Genomic DNA, 18,607 nt, shown 5'->3' with positions numbered 1-18,607 from the left:
GATAGATGATAGATAATAGAAAGATAGATGATAGATAGATAATAGATGATAGATAGATAATAGAAAGATAGATGATAGATAGATGATAGATAGATGATAGATGATAGAAAGATAGATGATAGATAGATAATAGAAAGATAGATGATAGATGATAGATAGATGATAGATGATAGATGATAGATGATAGATAGATAATAGAAAGATAGATGATAGATAGATAATAGAAAGATAGATGATAAATAGATAATAGAAAGATAAATGTATGATAGATAGATGATAGAGAGATAATAGATGATAGATGATAGATGATAGATGATAGATGATAGATAGATAATAGAAAGATAGATGATAGATAGATAATAGAAAGATAGATGATAGATAGATAATGGAAAGATAGATAATATATAGATGATAGATAATAGAAAGATAGATGATAGATAGATAATAGATGATAGATGATAGATGATAGATGATAGATGGATAATAGAAAGATAGATGATAGATAGATAATAGAAAGATAGATAGATAATAGAAAGATAGATAATAGATAGATGATAGATGATAGATAGATAATAGATGATAGATAGATAATAGAAAGATAGATGATAGATAGATGATAGATGATAGATGATAGATGATAGATAGATAATAGAAAGATAGATGATAGATAGATGATAGATGATAGATAGATAGATGATAGATGATAGATGATAGATGATAGATAGATAATAGAAAGATAGATGATAGATAGATAATAGATGATATATAGATAATAGAAAGATAGATGATAGATAGATAATGGAAAGATAGATGATAGATGATAGATAGATAATAGAAAGATAGATGATAGATAGATAATGGAAAGATAGATTACTGTATTTCTTTAGCATATCTTTTCAATCTATTTACTTAGTGCTTCTGAACACTGATTGACGAATGACTGGGAGGATCACAGCTAAAGAGGACATGAGAAGAAAATTATTCAAATGATGCCGTGTGTTGTGATTAAACTCGTAAATTTCAATTTACACTCTCATTTTGACTTTCATAAAGGTTGTTTTATTCTTTCACAACACTGAGCTGCTTTATTAGAGAACGAAGGGGGATAATCCTCAGCACAGGTTGGAGTGATTCAACTTCAAGCTGCTTCTCTGTCTTATTCATACAGTGATGGAGACAGAGAAGCTCCTATTGTACTGACAAATGTATTATAAAGCACACCTGAACACAAGATTACAAATGTGTATGGAGGATTTTTAATTTAACTATTGTCACATTAAAGTAATAAAATGGGCTTCGATAGACTGGAATTTGTTGTTTCATTCATATGTTTACGTTCTACTGTTTACACACACACACACACACACACACACACACACACACACACACACACACAAACACACACACACACACACACACACACACACACACAAATACAGCTGGTGCATTAGTATTTATGTATTACCGGTGAGGGTGTAAATGTAAATCTGACTGTTGGGAAAATATTTGCTGTGACTCCTGAAAAACCTGCACAGATAAAAAAGTTGCCAGCGCAGAGATTTCTTCAGCACCGGTGTCGATTTATAATAATGTATTTTCTATCTTTATCTCCCAGTCTGTCTCAATTGACCTCAGAAGACACAGTGTTGTCACTATGTGCTGCATGTACTGAATAAACTGCTTTCTCAAAGAGAGCAAGTTGTTTATCGTGAGTATCATTCATTTTCAAATGCACCTACTGATACACGCCTGAATGCTCATTTAAATTTTTAATGTTGATACAGCGGAAAATGAATTTTTTCTAATAAAATAGAAATGTTAAAAAGGAGCCTTCAACAGTGTTATAAGACGCCGGAAGGTAGAAATCACAATTACAGCTTTGGACTCTTCGCCTGGACATGAAAAATGCGTGAGTGTTTTGCATACTGTCCTCACATCACTTGTAGCAGGTGTGGTGAGAGCAACAAGGGGCAAATGAAAAGAGACCAAGAACGCCACCTGGGGAATTGCAGCCCTGGAAACGCCGTCTCAAAAACTGTGAATATTGTTTGACAAGACACACAAACTCGTTACTGACAAGACAGAGACGTGTTTTCTCAATAACCCAGATGCTTTGTATTAAAAATAATCAGGTAGTACCGGCCCTGGAGCGGATGGGAAGCAATTGATATTAAATCCAATTTCCTGAAACCAATAATTTGGAATGAGAAGCTGCTTTATTACATTTAGAGCAACAAAAAAATGGCAGTGGTACAAATCTGAAAACTGTGAATTAACCCGAAAGTGTCTAAAATGTCAGTCTGGCACAAAGCTGAGCTGAGGCCTCTTGTAGAGAAGCAGACTAAACTGGGGGGTACTCAGGGGTACGACCACTTACTCACCTCAAGGCATCAACATACATGCAAGAGTGGAGGCAGTAGATAGTAGCCAGTATAACATGCTTTTACATGTACACTGATTGTTTAACTACACTACTATACTACTAAACAGCACCACACACAACAGGGACAGGACAGGAACCAATAAAGGGGTGAACATGAGCCGCTGGGTGCCTGGAGGAGTCAGGCTCAGGGCTGCATTCAATAACACATGATACCATGTTAACGACATTCACCTATTCCACCTTTAAACACTAAAATGTCTGCAAATCAATACATGTGTTGTAACTGTCCCAATGAAACTTTACACTATGCATTATACTATTACAGCCATGCATCTGAACTCTAATGTATATTGATTGAAAGGGTTAAACGATAGACTGTATATAAAGATGGACGACATGACTGCTCCCCGAAAGTGAAGCCAAAGCGTCTTGATCACCACCTGGTGGCTGGTATAGGTCATTAAGCCTGCCTCCTCCATGTTAGTGGATGGGATATAAACCAAACTAATAAGTCAAAATTCATCAAATAATTATTTGTCATTTAGTTCTCATCACACTAATTTTACATCAGGTGTTTGTTTTGGATTATTTGATGCTATAAAAACAGGATGAGTCATCATGATTGACAGCTGAGACTGATTGGCCGAGTATATTTTGGCTTCTTTCCTGGATAGTGGGAGGAAGTTGAAATGCATCGTCCATCTTTATATACCATCAGGGGTTAAACTCTTAAATCATCACATGGATTGTTCCTTTAATGAAAACAAACATGTGATAGAACATCTGTACATCACACTGTGCATGTGATGACATTGGACATAAAAATACATTTGGGGGCAATTAAAGGAAACTGTACATCAAAGGAATGTCACAGTCTGAACAATCTAATCTATTGTCCGATGTCTTACCGAACTGATTTTCGAATTCCCTTCCTTTCTGAGTGCAGTCTGTTCACACAACCATGTGACCCTCCACAGAGAGACGCAGCCCTAATAACAATCATGTATCTTGACAGATCAAACAGGTTCTCTGGTGAGGAGCCGTGCACATGTTTGCAGTGGAGAATAAAACAATAGCATAACCGCCGAGCGTTCTCCCGTCCTGTGGGTGCCTCATTAGGCTTGTGAGTCATCGCCAGCACACGAATCAAGTGAATGCAAATGCGGTGTGATGGAAGGCATCTCCCCGGGTGGCACAGGCAGAGCACACCCCCAGTGACTACTGTACTATAAATCATCCTTGTGTCAATGCCTCAGCGTTCATCGTCAGAACTCCCATCAGACACCTGAACCAATGGAGTCCGAGTCATAAACCCCGAATTAGAAAAAGGACAGTGGAGTGAGTCATGTGGCGAGGATGCACTCACAGAGAAGTCAAGAAGCTAGAGCAGCAGGAAGAGAATGTTTGGTTCTGGCTCTAAATGAGCAGGAAGCGTTACCTATATTTCATGAGACTATTTCACTACGGCTTACAGAGGACATACTTTTAAATGTAATGTAAGGATTCCGTTAGTTTGCTCATGATTGAGATTACCTCAGCATTGTCTTACATTATTGTATGAGACACTGCATTACTGCTGCCTGAGCCCAGGAGTCTCTCTGATGATGATGTTTAGTGTGGCATCAAGAATGAAGACACATTTTTTCCTTCACCTCCTTTTTTTTAAGCATTAAGAGTAAAAACCAGATAACAAGATGAATAAAACCGTGTGAATAGACTGATCTAATGTTGATTTCACTTTGGTGCCTTGCAACTAATCCACCTCAGATAACAACAGCACAAAAAGCAGCTTAACGTTAAATGTCTGAAAAATATATAAATAAGAATATCGTGGATATTTAATACTGCACAGAGCCAGGAAACTAGTTCTCATACCAAAAAGTTGTAGTTCTCAAACTCTTAAAAGTTCCCAGACATTTAGATGTGTAGACATAACTGGATAGAAATAATTGGCCACCATCATAGTAGCTACATATCATATATGCTGTAAGTTGGCTGTGTCTCCGTGGTTTTCTTGTTTGTTAGGTCGACCCATAGACTGTATCAAAAGACTGGGAGCTTTCGTGTCCTACATCTTTACATACAGTCGCTGGGCAGACCTGGCTACTATCCTTAAAATGCTAATAAGCTGATCTGCAGTTGGCTTGCAATTTGTTTAAGTAGCAAGGTAACTCGCTATGTAGGTAAATTAACCAGTCATTTCATTTAAGCATTGGTTTTAAGAAAGTAGGCATTCTGATACCACCTATTTAAATTGTAACGTAACTAAAAAGCTTACAGTTGCTCATATTTTTTTCTTATGTCTAATGTCTATGTCTATAATTAAGTATTTTAAGGCAACAAGGAGCTCAGATATATTCTGGTTGCTCTAACGCTCAGTCAGGTCAATTCAGTATCGAATCTTCTGCTTTCCTGTCCAAAATCCAAAGAGATCATGTTTGATTGTCTGTGTGAAATCGGTATTGAGTTCTGTTTGTTGGAGGACAAAGCCATTTGTGCGTGTGAGCTCTGTATATTTGGCTTCTGGGAATGCGGATTGCACAATAAAATATTTGTACAGAGGCAAATCCATGTTAATTTTACTGTTTAATTACATCTTTATTTTCCATTTGGCAGTCAGCCCGAGCTACATTATCATTCCCTTTCTTCTTCCATGTCGCAGAGACTCTTGTACAGTTGTTCCAGCAGTGTGGGAGGAGGAGGAGGTGCCTGACCTGAACACGTGACTGAGCTCCCTCCAGACCAGGGGTCAGCGGGATCACAGGCAGCACATTAATCTGAGTGTAAAATGAATAGATTAACGAGCAGGTAATGCCAAATTGTCACCCCGGCTGCACTGTCTTCAATTACAATCATTAGCGAGGGCGGGAATGAGCGAAATAGTGATCAGCAAAATGGAAAAGTCTTGTGTCCTCTTGAGTATTAAAATGGGTTTTTACATGTAATGCGGCTGAGTTATGATACGGGATGGAGGATGTGGAAAAACAAGGTTCCAATAAATGAAAAGGAAGGGTTCACAAATCAGAGGATATATCTCACCCTCAAGAATATTTCACTCCGACAGAACCCTCTCGTTTTATTAAGATCGCTTTCTATAATTCACACCAACTCCACGCTAATGAAAAGTCAAGGGATGACCTTGACCGTGCAGAGGCAAAAACAATCGTGGACGTTTTTTTTCTTTATTATTGCTTTTTTTTATTCTTGGCCAGGCGGTCCGCTATATTTAAAATAGATTTGTATAAAATATAACAAGCTCGTCCGCATTCATATCTGTATTTTTTATATGCCGCACCGGATATTTTGTTTAATATAACAGTGTGTTTATTAAACCATGAACAGTCTGATATTTTCTATTTTATTTGCTGAGGTTCAGTCTGTTTACCGTTAGCTATAGTGGTCAGAGGGCTGGACCGTTTCCATGGTGATGTTCTTCAATCTTCTTTGTGCTTGAATGCTGGACCACTCGTGACTGCAGCATGAAGATGAAGTACCTCATCATGAATAAATCCTTTTGTACGATGATCTTTTTATCCGGAACACTTTGTACATCTACACAGGCACTTTGAGTCCGTCATCCGCCTCTACCCAGTATGTATTCTTCAAGATGACAAATGGACGTATGAAGTGCTACTCAGTGGAGAAAACTTGTATATGTTCATATGCAGATGTCGAGTGTCATTGAGGTTGGCCTGGAAGCTCTCCTACTGTTTATCTCCTCTACTTCATCCGTTCAATTTTTTTTATTCTTCAAACAATGTCTCAAATTACCCACACACTGACCCCAGTGTATTTTATTTTTTGTGTGTAAAACTACAAGAGTTTCGTCTTGTCCCCTGCGTCGCCCAAAGTTTTCCTTGTGGTTGATTTGAAGTTCCTCAGAAAAAAAGGGAGAAGGTTCCTCTGTAGTGCAAAAAATTCTGCTCCCGCTGTGTTAACCATCATTCCACTTTGTCAGTGTGATACACTTCACACTAATATCTACACAACACATCCCAAAAAACGTCCATGTATCCTGTGGACAATCTTCTTGGCCTTACAACAAAACTCAGATTCACATGAATGACCATGATTATACGGCAACGTGGAAAATCTGAGGGTGCAGAATCAAAAGAAAAGCTTGAAAGGAAATCGTATAATGAGTGTTTGAACAATAACACTTTAAAATATTTCTCTAAAAATGAGACTGGGGTGAAACTTTGACTTGAATATTGTTTCTGCTATGCATGAGCTGAGGCCTTATGCCCTTTGAATCAGTTGCACCTTCAGAATTATTAATGAGGGCTAAACCCGAGCTTACTGAGTGTTCAAAAGGTTCTGATGGTTTGGGATGAATGTTAAAGAACCATCCGCTCGCCCACACAGACACACACACACAAACTGATTAGCACAGCTATCCTTATTAGGACTTTACATTGGCTTCTATTCATTGTGGACACCCTAACCAAAACCGTATCCCTAACCTCAACCAGGACCTCAGAAATGACGTTTTGCCTCATTAGGACCAGGCTTTGGTCCCCATGAGGTCTACTGGTCCTGACAAGTCAGTGTTTATGCTGAAAAAGGTCCAAAGGAGGTTGAAAAAATAAATACATACACACACACTAGCGGTAAGAAAGAAAAAAAGATTGATATAAGTTCACACATACTGTCAGTCAAATGCTCTTTGCTTTGAAACCATACAAACCAATTAAACAGTGGAGAAATGTGACCCCCTGCAGCACAAAGTGGTCGAAATTGATCTCCCAAACGTCATTATTGTTCACATGACAGAAAGTGATACAGTCGCATTAACTTTTATTAGATATTATGGAAAAATTCCATGTACGATTTTGACCTTTGCGGAAGAGGGTTATGATTTTGTCTGCGTTTGTCTGTTAGTCAGTGGGTTTACCGAAAAACAACAGGAGAGATTATCGTGAAAATTGTTGGAAGGACGCAGTTTAGGTCTCGAAGGAACCAATTCAATTTTGGTGCACATCCGAATCCAGGGATCTTTTTCACTTTCTTTAACACGAAAGATATAAGTCATTGATTTCTCAGAAAATAATTCATGGATGTTGATCAGAGAAATCAGGCATATTTAGGGGACTGATATTTATGAGTTTGTGCAATTAGGTCCACACCCAAATAAAAACCCATATCTGTTGAACTGAAATGTGATTTCATAAGGGGACTGTTGGGACCTGCTGGAGATACTGTCGGTGCTCAACTACCGAGTGTCATTATAGTTTTCAACTAGTTTTCAGCGTGAGACAATGGGCAAGCTTGTTTCATCCCAGAGTGGATAAGCAAAAATCTGACACAAGAAAAAAAAGATTTCTTCCTCGGAGCGCTCAGTGTGATCACCTTCCTGTCAGGCTCTGGATTTCTCAGAGCGTTGGTTTGGTGAGCACGGTGCAGTAAAAGCAGAAAAATCCATTGAAAGAGTTTTGAGAAACAGCCAGTGCAAAAATATGAAAGCAATATCTGTGACAGTGTGTTTATCAGATTGATCGGAAGCGGCCGTCGTCATGTCCTGCTAACAAGCTCATTAAAATGTGGCTCATTAAATTGATTTACAAAGGCCACCATTCAATCAGGCATTAATACTAATTTCTAATTTAGCTTCGGCAGACATCAGTTACTCTGTCATTTATAAATCTTCTTTTACTTGATTCTATATGTTCATTAATTATTTCACAGTGAAAGAAATAATTGCATGTGAGCTACTTAATTTCTTTTCAGATGATTTTCTCTCCGAGTCCTTCAGGAGACACAGCGCTCCATATTTATTCGTATCGAGCCCTGATAGTCAGCGGAGGAGGAGATGTAAACATGTTTGTGCTGCATGCCCTGTATACACATACCAGTATACACGGTGCATCAGGGCAATCACCAGCAATCACTGCCATTTTCACCAATTACTTTAAACACCCACATTTTTCTTTGCATGAAGAAGAAGCCCCACTTGGAAAATCAGACTGTATCTTCCACAGATCCACCTATGTGCTGCTGTGTATTGGGTATCCAGCACAGAGCATTGATTTTCTGAACACTGCAGGTTGAGCTTGTGGAGGGTAAATACACAATATATTGAGAGACTTTCCTCCTTAAAACCAGTTGTGCTGCTTGTGCAGAAAGAGGGAGAAAAAAAACAATTTAGGAGTAAAACCCTCGATAATCTGGTCGGGATTCCTGTAAAGCACAATATTACATCCAGGCACGTTAATCCCCACCGGAAAGACTTTTATGAGAAAATGTTTTCTTCAATACACAAGAATTTCCATCTACAAAGGATATAACATGTTTATCAAAGCTCCACCTAGAGAGATGCTCGTGTCTCTGCTGCGGACAGGTGCATTGGCCTAAACTCCTCCCTGAGAGAGAACAGCAGAAAATAAATCACATGTAAGTAGGCTCCGCTGCTAGTGCTGCCGTTTGTGTCCTGCTCCCTGGTTGGCTGGCCTTTCTCTCATGAATACCAACAGGACGTGTTGATTCTGGGATCCTGTGTGAAATCAGAGCACTGGTTTCCATGCATGGCAACAAGAGGAACAGAAGGGGTCCTGAAGGAACAGGCTGCGGTCTATTTTGGGCCCTTTTGTTTAACCCAATTACAGAGCCAGTGTGCGCTGACTGAACCAACACCAGTCAGGTGATGCCACCTGCTTTGAAAAGTGGGACAGCAGCGAGGCAGACACGGTAATGTGATGCAGCCAAAACAATGTCTGGCTGTTTTATACTGAGAGACAGGGAGAAAAATGAATAACACAGCGAGAAGGATCTCCCCGAGGAGCAGGAGAAAGGAAAAGGCAGGTTCAGGTTAACATGCAATAACAGCTCGGGTCTCCCTCCTGACAAGCCTGCGCCGCCTCTTCGTGACATCGGCGGCCATCATCTTAAGTCATAGCTTCCATCTGCCGAAAAGAATCCTGGAGCGAAGCAGACAAATCGCGTTCCTAGCTGGGATGGCTTTCCACATCATCTGTTTCAAAATAAATGCATACGCTTTCAATAGAGCCCTCAGGTCCGGCCCCAGTGAGGACAAAAGCAAAGGATTGGTGGCCGCTCACGTTGCTGACGTATATATGATATTTAGTTTTTCGACATTAACATTATACTATGAAATCTAAAAACACTGCAAAGACTCATAAGTCACAGCAGCGGCGGATCTATAATTTTTCTGAATCAGGGGCCATCATTTACACAGAGGGGCCAATGGCAGAGGTGCACAGTTAAGTCATTCCTTGTTTTCTGTTACCTCTAGAGCTTTAAGTTAAGTCACACGTCAGTGAATATATTTGATAAATGGTTCCTGTTCTTCAGAAAAGATTCTCAACACATTGACAGCCGTCATCTTAAGTCCCTGCTTCTGTCTGCCCAACAATCCAAGTAGTTCTTAGCTGGGATGGCTGTTCCACATCATCTCTTTCAAAATAAATGTATACCCCCAGATAAGTTTTCATTACAGCCCTCAGGCCCGCGGCTGCAGTGTCGACAAAAGCTAAGGAGCCTGCAAATAAACGAAGGCATGGCAGTGCCACCTGAGGCCCTTTTGTCTGAAATCAGAGAGACCCTCAAATTGGAGCTCTTTTTTTCTCTGTGCGTAAACAGGTAATCATTTATGAGGAGCCACCGGTGAGGCAGGATATGAAACTCTAGCTGCTTGTGGGAGGCCTGGACAATGGTGTGTTTAACTGCAGTGAAGCGCCTCTCCCTCAGCATCCGCCCGAGAAAGCCATTCATAGCAGCTACTGAAGCAGGGCAGGTGACAGTTGTGCCCGTGTTTCTCTTTTGCAGCCTCACACCCATCCTCAGATAGAGCAGATATGGAACACAGCATAATCTGAACGTGTTTCATCTTCCTCTCATTCCACTGCTGGCACACTCCCACACTACTTCGCCATTAATTCAATCTCACGTCAGATTAATTTAACATCAGGGAGACAGGGGGGGAGCCGCCTGTGTAATTAAGTGATACATTAACTCCAGCTATAGAGATAAAAGTGTGTTTGTATCTTCTATTGTTTGTACATCTCTTTGTCTTTATCATGGAATCTACAGATTCTTATTTCTGTTCCCTGTCTTTAACATCAGTTTCCACACAAACACCCACTGATCTACAATGTACTGCTATCTTGATAATAAAGTTTTAATATTCTTCATTGATTTCTAAATGAAACTCTGCACACACGGCTATGTCTGATGTTATTACGATCATGTAACCACAGCGACAGAAAAGTGCCAAACATCCCTGTGCTGCTGTGCTGTGTGTAATCTGCAGAGACGGGTGGGATTTTCACACATGTGAAAAGGTGGATTCTCTCGCCGTCTCCTCGGTGTGGAGGAAGGCGTCGATGTCACCGTACCCTCGGGGAAATCACCGCTGATCCAGGTGACGCTGAGTGATGGAGGAGGAGTGGAGCAGAGCAGATGTGGGGACTGGTTCAGAACTTTATTTGCCATTGTACCCTTCAACACACATCGCTCTTAATTAGGTCTCTGTGGATCGCAGCAGGCATCTGGACTGTTTGCTCATGAACACACTCAAGGATGTCCTTTTGTGCTCTCATTGGCACACACACATGCACGTCTCTCTATAGTTGTGAGGACACTCGCTGGCACAATGCATTTCCTAGCCCCTTACCCTAACCTGAACCTGATTCTATCCCTAACCCTATAATCAATCTTAACCCTTAAAAAGCCCATTGAAAATGTGAGGACTTCTCAAAAATGTCCTCATTCTGTAGGGTCTATGCTTAAAATGGTCCAAGAACACGTACAAGAACACACACACACATATATACACCCACACACACACACACACACACACACACACACTCTCTCTCTCTCTCTCTCTCTCTCTCTCTCTCTCTCTCTCTCTCTCTCTCTCTCTCTAACACACACACACTCCAATTCATTTCAAGCTTGTTGAAGTGATATCACAGGATGGACATGCAGATATCTGTGTTAGTTGGAGGCTGTTGGAGCTATCACTCCATCTAGTGGCTGTTTCAACTTGCATAAGAAAAAAAAACATGGGGGGGGTCTGCACTGCAGTGTGACTGTAGAGCCCCCTGTGAGCTTCTTGTTCCACATCCATGCACATGGACCCAGCACTTCACTGGACCCTGAATCTTTGTGTAAGCACGCTAACCCAGTCAATCCACTTCTTTGTCTAACTGTTCATTTACGCCTCTGTCCAAACACGTCATTGATTCCTCTGTATACAGTTTATACGCACTCATTGGTCTGACCATGTACAAATCAATGGAGCTGTGTGGAGCCCAGTGGTTGCTGTTTATCCAGCCACCATCACATCAGTTACAGAACAAAGTGCATTTTAGGTGTCGTTTGAAGTCATGAACCTTCCAAGAATTATTTTTGTACATTTATTTTTTGAATACTTTTCCCTTTTACTCCACTTCATATATCAGCAAATATCTGTACTTTCTACTCCACTACATTTTTACAATGCATTGCATTACATTTTCACCTTGGTTTTGTATTTTATTTGAAAAAGTAATTTATAGTTAAAGGGGAATTGATCCACTGATCCAATCAGAGCAGGCAGGTAACATTAGACCTGCATCACTGGGGAAGAAACAGCTGAAAAGAAGGTCACCGCCAAGACTCATTGATGGATTGTTGCATTATGGAATAGGTTACACAGTCAGTACTTTTACTTTTAATCCTTTAAAGTGTGACTACACCCCCAGGTCCAAGCCAAAGTCCACTCACTACAAGATTTTGACAAAGTTTTAAAAACTGGGCAGTGAACTGAAGGGGCGAGGAAGGCGGGGCTGGATGTGAGAGAGGCGGGGCTGGATGTGAGAGAGGGCGAGAGAGGCGGGGCTGGATGTGAGAGAGGGCGAGGGAGGCGGGGCTGGATGTGAGAGAGGGCGAGGGAGGCGGGGCTGGATGTGAGAGAGGGCGAGGGAGGCGGGGCTGGATGTGAGAGAGGGCGAGGGAGGCGGGCCTGGATGTCAATGTCACTGTGAGTGACGTCTTCAGGCCATAAAAAATGGAGAGCGACACAGAATTGAAAGGCACCTATACCAAAGGGGAATTATTTTATGGTGGAGGACTTTTCCCCTCCTGAATCCCCTGGAGTGAACATTAGTGTTGTAGAGGTATGCTCGAAGCCGCAGCTCTCTTTTTACAGAGGCAGTTCAAGTGCAACAGAGGATGGAGGCTGTCTCTGGTAGAAGGCTAATGTTGGTTAACGTTAGAATAAAGCTATGTAATTACCATTAATATATTGGTAGATCTTACATAAAATGTTTGACAAATCAAAAGGGACACACTGACCAATGTCCTGTCTGCCCTGACAAGTGTGTGTATGTGCAGACTCTCTTAGAGAATGTGTGTTGCTGGGAGGCACCAATGGTTACTCTACGCTACTGGAATGAGACCAGACCACAGTTTGTCCATAAACACTATTTCCTCTTTCTGATAATATTCGATATTACTCCTCTCCCACAATCTGCACTGCAATCGGTGATGTTGGTATATATAGGAGGGGGTGGTTGGTGACACACATGGACATATACAGTATGTCCTCAACATACATCACCTGCCTCCAGATCAGCCAATAGCAAAACTGCTATAGCCACATTTACAACAGTAGAGGGCAGTGTGTCAAAAAGCGCCTTCACCACACTTAGTGCCGAATTCAAAAACTCTGCTCTTAAATGTCAAGATTGAACCTGAATCTAGAGTCTAGATTATAGACTCAACTACCTCCCCCACCACGCGGGTGAGTGGAGACCAACACAGATATCAGAGGAGTGTAAATATTAGACTTAGATCCTTCTGGCTGGCTGACAGTTTGTTGTGCTGCTCCCAAGTGGCCAACAAATAAACAAATAAATTCATTAATTAATTATTAATTAAGTTATAGTTTAGTTTTCATAGAAAATGTTGCATTGGACACTGAGCCAAATTATCATTAGTGCTTAATCTCAATCAGGCAGGTATAATTATTATTATTTTGGAGGAATAAAATAACTTTTATTCCTGTAAAATCTACAAGCTCAGTAAACTAGAGGAATAAAGTTATATGTGGTACTTGAGTGTGTTTTATGGTAATAATTCAGTGCACTTTTCAAAAATGGAAGTCATCTATATTGTACATCTGTGATGAGCTCCTGCGCAGGAAAACACCCTCATTTATATAACACAAGACTCAATGTGTTTTTCATTAGATTTATTTAAAAATCAAACATTTGGATCAAATTTGCAGGAATAACACAAATTACATGAACATTCAGACATTTACAATTTTTGTACCGTGGGGAAAACAAATGATGTGGAAGGAATAAAGTTTCACATTGAGTAAGGTTCACTCTGTCGACATGAATATAACTTATTCATAAAACTGTGAGATGTACCACTGAGGTAGGTGTTGAATTCACAGTCATCATTATCTCACTGCTCGCTGACTGAGGTTGTTTTTATTATTCATATTAGCTTCAAAGTACTGAGGGCACGAAAAATGAGACGCTTAAAAAAAGGAATACAAATATTATCTTGTAGCAAACTGACTTGTCAACACGTATTAAGGCACTAATAACAAGTATTTAAAATGGCTCTTTCTTTTGATTTGATTAGAATTGTTTGAATTCTAGGTCTCATCTTCTCATTTATACAACTCTGGTGGCAACGACATGATAAAGTGCTGATAGTAAACTGTGGTCACTTCGTATTAGAAGAAAAATATATCTCCATGTCAGCGTGTAAGTGTTGACAGTACCTGTTTCATAAAATATAGTAAAACACTAAAGAGAATAGACGGCAGTCTGGAGGAATGAAGACAAAGCTGTAGTCCTGAAAAGAACAGCATCTGCTTAAGATTCTTTTCTAGATTCACGAATACGTCAGCAGGGGAAACTTTCTGAGCAAAGACGTCCTTTAAACGTCTTTGCTCATGTTCTTCTTTGGATCCAGCGAGGGAAGATTGTCCTGACAATATGTCATACAACTGCTAGTACAGTAAGTCACAGACTTATTTCAGTACAGGTGTTCTTTAGCAAGTCCGTCTGAAAGTGGACAGAAAATAATGTTAGTAAAGTAAAAGGTCAATGTCTGTAACCTTTAGCAGATTATGAATGTAGTAACTGCACTGTTAATATAAATTACCTTGCTGAAGGCTAATGTGCATATGGTGATTGAGTTGATGCAACCCAGTGTTTTGGTCATAGCGTGCCAACTGCAAACTGAAGGGATCCATGGCAGTGAACTGCTCTGCAGGCAGCGTCTCCTCTGGGGTGGCCGTGGAGGGGCCGAGGGGCTCCTGCTCCAAATGACGGGGCCCGCTCCTGCTGCACACTAAACCCTGCTGATAGGTGTACGACACAACAGCGGGGTCGGACGTGCTGCTTTTTCTTGTGGCCGTGTCCAGGTCTTTCAGGATGCTGTCGATCACACCGTCGTCAAGGACCAGGTCACACTTGAGAGGAAGGACAGAGGGGTGAGGAGGGTGCTGGGACCAGTCACCGGCTGAGGGCAGGGGGCTGTGAGCCGTAGGCTGAAGGGGGTTTATCGTGTGATACATGTCAAAGCTTCTGGCCAGAGAGGAAATCTGCTGCGCCAGAATACTGATCTCTGCCTGCTCCCTCTCATTGTACTGGTTAGACTCTGAGGACGTAGGAGACTGGTTGGGGGTTAGAAGACTGGAGTGTGCATGCATCACATGGTGGTGGGGCACATGTTGCACTTGCAAAAGGTCGCCCCCTTCTGGCTGCTCTAGAAGGCTGAAATCGTCTTGATGCAGGGCACATTCCACCGGGCTCCCACACATGTCGGACGCCGACAGGCAGTCTGGAACCAATCGAGCATCAGATGTACAAGACTGGAAATCATAGTTTGGAGATGAGGAGGAGAGTGGAGAGGGCGGCCTGACCGCACCAAAGGCTGCCTGGTCAAAGGAGTGTTCAGCGGCCACAGGGAGGGAGTCGGAGGGTCTTGGGTGACAGGTGAGCGCTGCCTCTGGGTAGGAGTAGTAGGAGGGAGAGGCCTCCGGGGAGGACAGCAGCTGATCCCTGTATCCGTGCACATCCATCAGGAGGTCATGGCTGAGCTCTTCCTGCTGCAGAGGGGAGCCGGAGGAGGCCGGGCTGTAGGGAGGCGTGAAGAGAGCGGTGGGGACGTCACCCGAGGGAACAGGTGAGCTCCCACCTCGGGAGTAGACACACGCCGCGTAGCCTTGCTCCGACTCCCTCCTCACTCTGGCACCTGCTGGCTCCTCTCTCTGGCTGTCGGAAGTCCTCTGCCTTTTGAAAGATTTAGTGTTATTGTAGGTCTGAGAGTGTGGCGCCTGTTGAGCTGCAATATGGCAGGAGTTCGCCGGAGATGATGGCCTGAAGGCATCGCTGCCAATTTCCTTCTGCAGGAATCTGGCCTCTGTTTCACTACGAGAGCAGAACAATGTGTTATAAGTCAACGTTTTTAGATTTGGAAGCTCTGCAGCCTGTTTATCGGTTTGTCTGCAACAGTTTTTCATACCTGATGATGTAGTTAGTGCAACTGATGCCCTGACACTCAGAGTCCTTGTTAGCTCGAGTGTAGGCCCAGGCCCATGACAGATCCTTGCACTGGAGTCTCAGCACCATCTCCACCTGGAGGCCCTCATCTGTGTCCACTAGAGCAGACAGAGAGGAGACAGTTACGCTTAGTGCGATGCATCCTCACAATGACGTGCACACAGGGAAATCAGTGCTACACGCTCAGATGTCTTAAAATACAGCGGAAAAATACACACATGCACAAAAATTGGCATTTTCCTCCTCACTCTTTTGGAAATTAACAATGTAGTGTTTTAATGTCCCTGTGGATCAGCTTGAGTTGATTCCAAGCTTCTCAGAAACAGTGCAAGATTAAAAGATTAGGGAAGAAGAAAACTACAAAATGTAAAAGATGGTAGGAGTAAGCAGACTGCAGGCGTCATCAGAGAAAGGTCGGCGGGCCACATTTTCTCTGATTAAATTGAATTTCCAAGTTATGTTTTTTAATTGTTTGACAATTATATTCATCAAGGTTGTGGGCTGTTCAGTATTCAGTGAAATACAGTGTGAGTGTCCCCTGCTGTCGACTGTACACTTACTTATACTTCTGTGAGAATCTGCACTCAGCGAAAGGTCGTCAGGATGGACGAGGCTGTACCACGATCGACCGGTCATCTCATCGGCTGAATACCCCAGATAGTATAAAACACTGGAAAACAAAGACACAAACGTTGGTCAGGAACAAGTATTAGGACATTTTAATGATCTCAGTTTGAAGGTGGGACAGTCATTGTACCTGTCTGACAGCTGAGTGAAGGTCATGTCCAGCCTGTGGATGCTGGTGAAGCTGTGACAGAAGCTGGAGTCGGAGCTGCTCAGCCGGTTCACTGTGGGGGTGCACAGGGCCACAAACAGAGGCTCGGTGGCGTCAGAGGAGGACGGACGGGGCAGAGGGACGGACTGGAAGCTGCCTCTGACCAGCATGGAGCAATAGCTGCTGTGGTGCAGCTTGAAGGCCTTGGAGGTTTGCATACAACATATGAAGCTTCGCTCTGAAGGAGGAAACAAGAGAGTTTAGCTTTAAAACTTTGTTCAGGGGCGGATCCAGGGGGCAGGGCATGGGGGCACTGGCCCCAGCTAAAATCTGAATGGCCCTGATAGTCTTTCAAAAACACCAAATACCAACAATACTAACAACAAATATGACAATTTGTTAAGAAATACACAATGTGCTTGAACAAGGTAAAAATACAATCAACATATATTCAATGATGTGAAGCTTTGCTCAAAGACCTAACAAGGAATGACGTAAGTGTGCACCTTATTGAATCAGGAATTATTAATGGATGTTGGACATATACTTGAACCCTCTGTGTAAACTGTGGCCCTTTGATTGCCCCCGATTTAGAAAAAATCATATATCTGCCCCTGCTGCGACTTTACTGTGAGTCACTGTAGATTACATCGAACCATTTCAATTTAGAACAAAAATTACATCTGACATTTTCTGCTCTCCAGCTTCTTTATTAAATTTTACTTTGCACAAGGTCAGAATTGGGGGGTAATGAATAGATTTATGGCACAAAAGGAGCCGTGGTATTCGGGAGCGTGGCACTAAGTACATCAGCAACATGAGTAGCCACAAATCTCCATGGTTACATCTGTGCTAATTATACACAGGGTTACAAACAGAGAGTTTAAAAACGTTACATGGCAAATTTGAAGTCTTTAACGTTACCTGTTGATGAGTTGTTTTCCATGTCCAGGTTTGATTTTACATCGTCGACATCAAAGGGTTCCACCATGTCATAGAAAGTGTCTCCTTGAAGCACGTCAATCTGTGAAAGTCACAAGTTCATTCAATACAACACGATAAAGCCCAGAGTGAAATAATTAGGCAGTAGAGGCAGTAAAGGCAATATTTCACAGAGAGAAAATTCAATTTCAAATCTGCAGACTCACCATTGACAGACCCAGGTATTCTGCTACATTTTCCGACACATAGACCAGTTTCCCGTGGGAGGTGGTGACCAGGATGAAGCCGTGCAGAGCCTGGAGAAAGGCCTCGTACGGTAGAGAACAGTGCGATCCGTCCCCAGGGAGGACTCCTGAGAGAGGACAGAGAGTTACAGCTTTGGTGAGCATCTCTGCAGTCACATCTCTTTTCTCCACAAACTCATTCCCATTTGGTTTGGCAGTGACACATGCTGACCAAAGTTTTAAAGTTTTAAAAGTGTGACTGAAGTTTGCGGACTCACCCCGGAGGAGGACAGACTTCCTGATGTAGGTGCAGATGGCTGCCATGGAGTGCAGGTAGGACAGACGCTCCTGGTCGTCGTGGGTGGTGGGCAGCAGAGCCCGCATTTTCCTGATCTCGTGATTGATGTGGTCCCGTCGGGCTTTGGACGCTCCTTTGGTGGATCTGTGGGAGACCATGTTGGCTGAGGTCAGAGTTTGGATGAAAACTGGACCAATTAAATCTGGAGAGCCAGAGTTCAGAGTCACTCCTGCCACACTTTCATTTGAAAAAAAATCGTTCTCCTCCAATCTAATAATTGGCCTGAACTGATCTAGCCTCTTTTTCACAATTCAGCCCTGGTGTCTCCTCCCCATGAGCAGAATGGGACTTTGAATATGGAGGGTTCCTATGGAAACTGCTCTCAGTAGACGCAGTCTGTGTGATCACTATCTGTCTGGGCCCATCCACAGAGAGCCGGGGCTTTTATAGCTGCCAGGG

At 42.2% G+C, this 18,607-nt stretch overlaps 1 protein-coding gene across 1 annotated transcript; it reads right to left on the bottom strand.

Moving 5' to 3' along the window:
* Nucleotides 1–13,565: 13,565 nt before the first annotated feature.
* npas4l (neuronal PAS domain protein 4 like) lies at nt 13,566–18,607 on the bottom strand. Its single transcript, XM_034608515.1, has 8 exons — nt 18,129–18,607; nt 17,833–17,978; nt 17,609–17,708; nt 16,667–16,922; nt 16,470–16,579; nt 15,872–16,007; nt 14,507–15,777; nt 13,566–14,406 (listed from the first exon to the last, which is right to left on the bottom strand). The coding sequence occupies exons 1-8, from the start codon at nt 18,304–18,306 to the stop codon at nt 14,378–14,380; spliced, it is 2,226 nt and encodes a 741-aa protein (XP_034464406.1). The 5' UTR covers nt 18,307–18,607; the 3' UTR covers nt 13,566–14,377.

This window comes from Hippoglossus hippoglossus, chromosome 15, assembly GCF_009819705.1.
Source record: "Hippoglossus hippoglossus isolate fHipHip1 chromosome 15, fHipHip1.pri, whole genome shotgun sequence".
Classification (NCBI taxonomy): Eukaryota; Metazoa; Chordata; class Actinopteri; order Pleuronectiformes; family Pleuronectidae; genus Hippoglossus; species Hippoglossus hippoglossus.
Note: the sequence above shows the minus strand (reverse complement) of the source record. Positions and strands in the feature narration are given on the sequence as shown.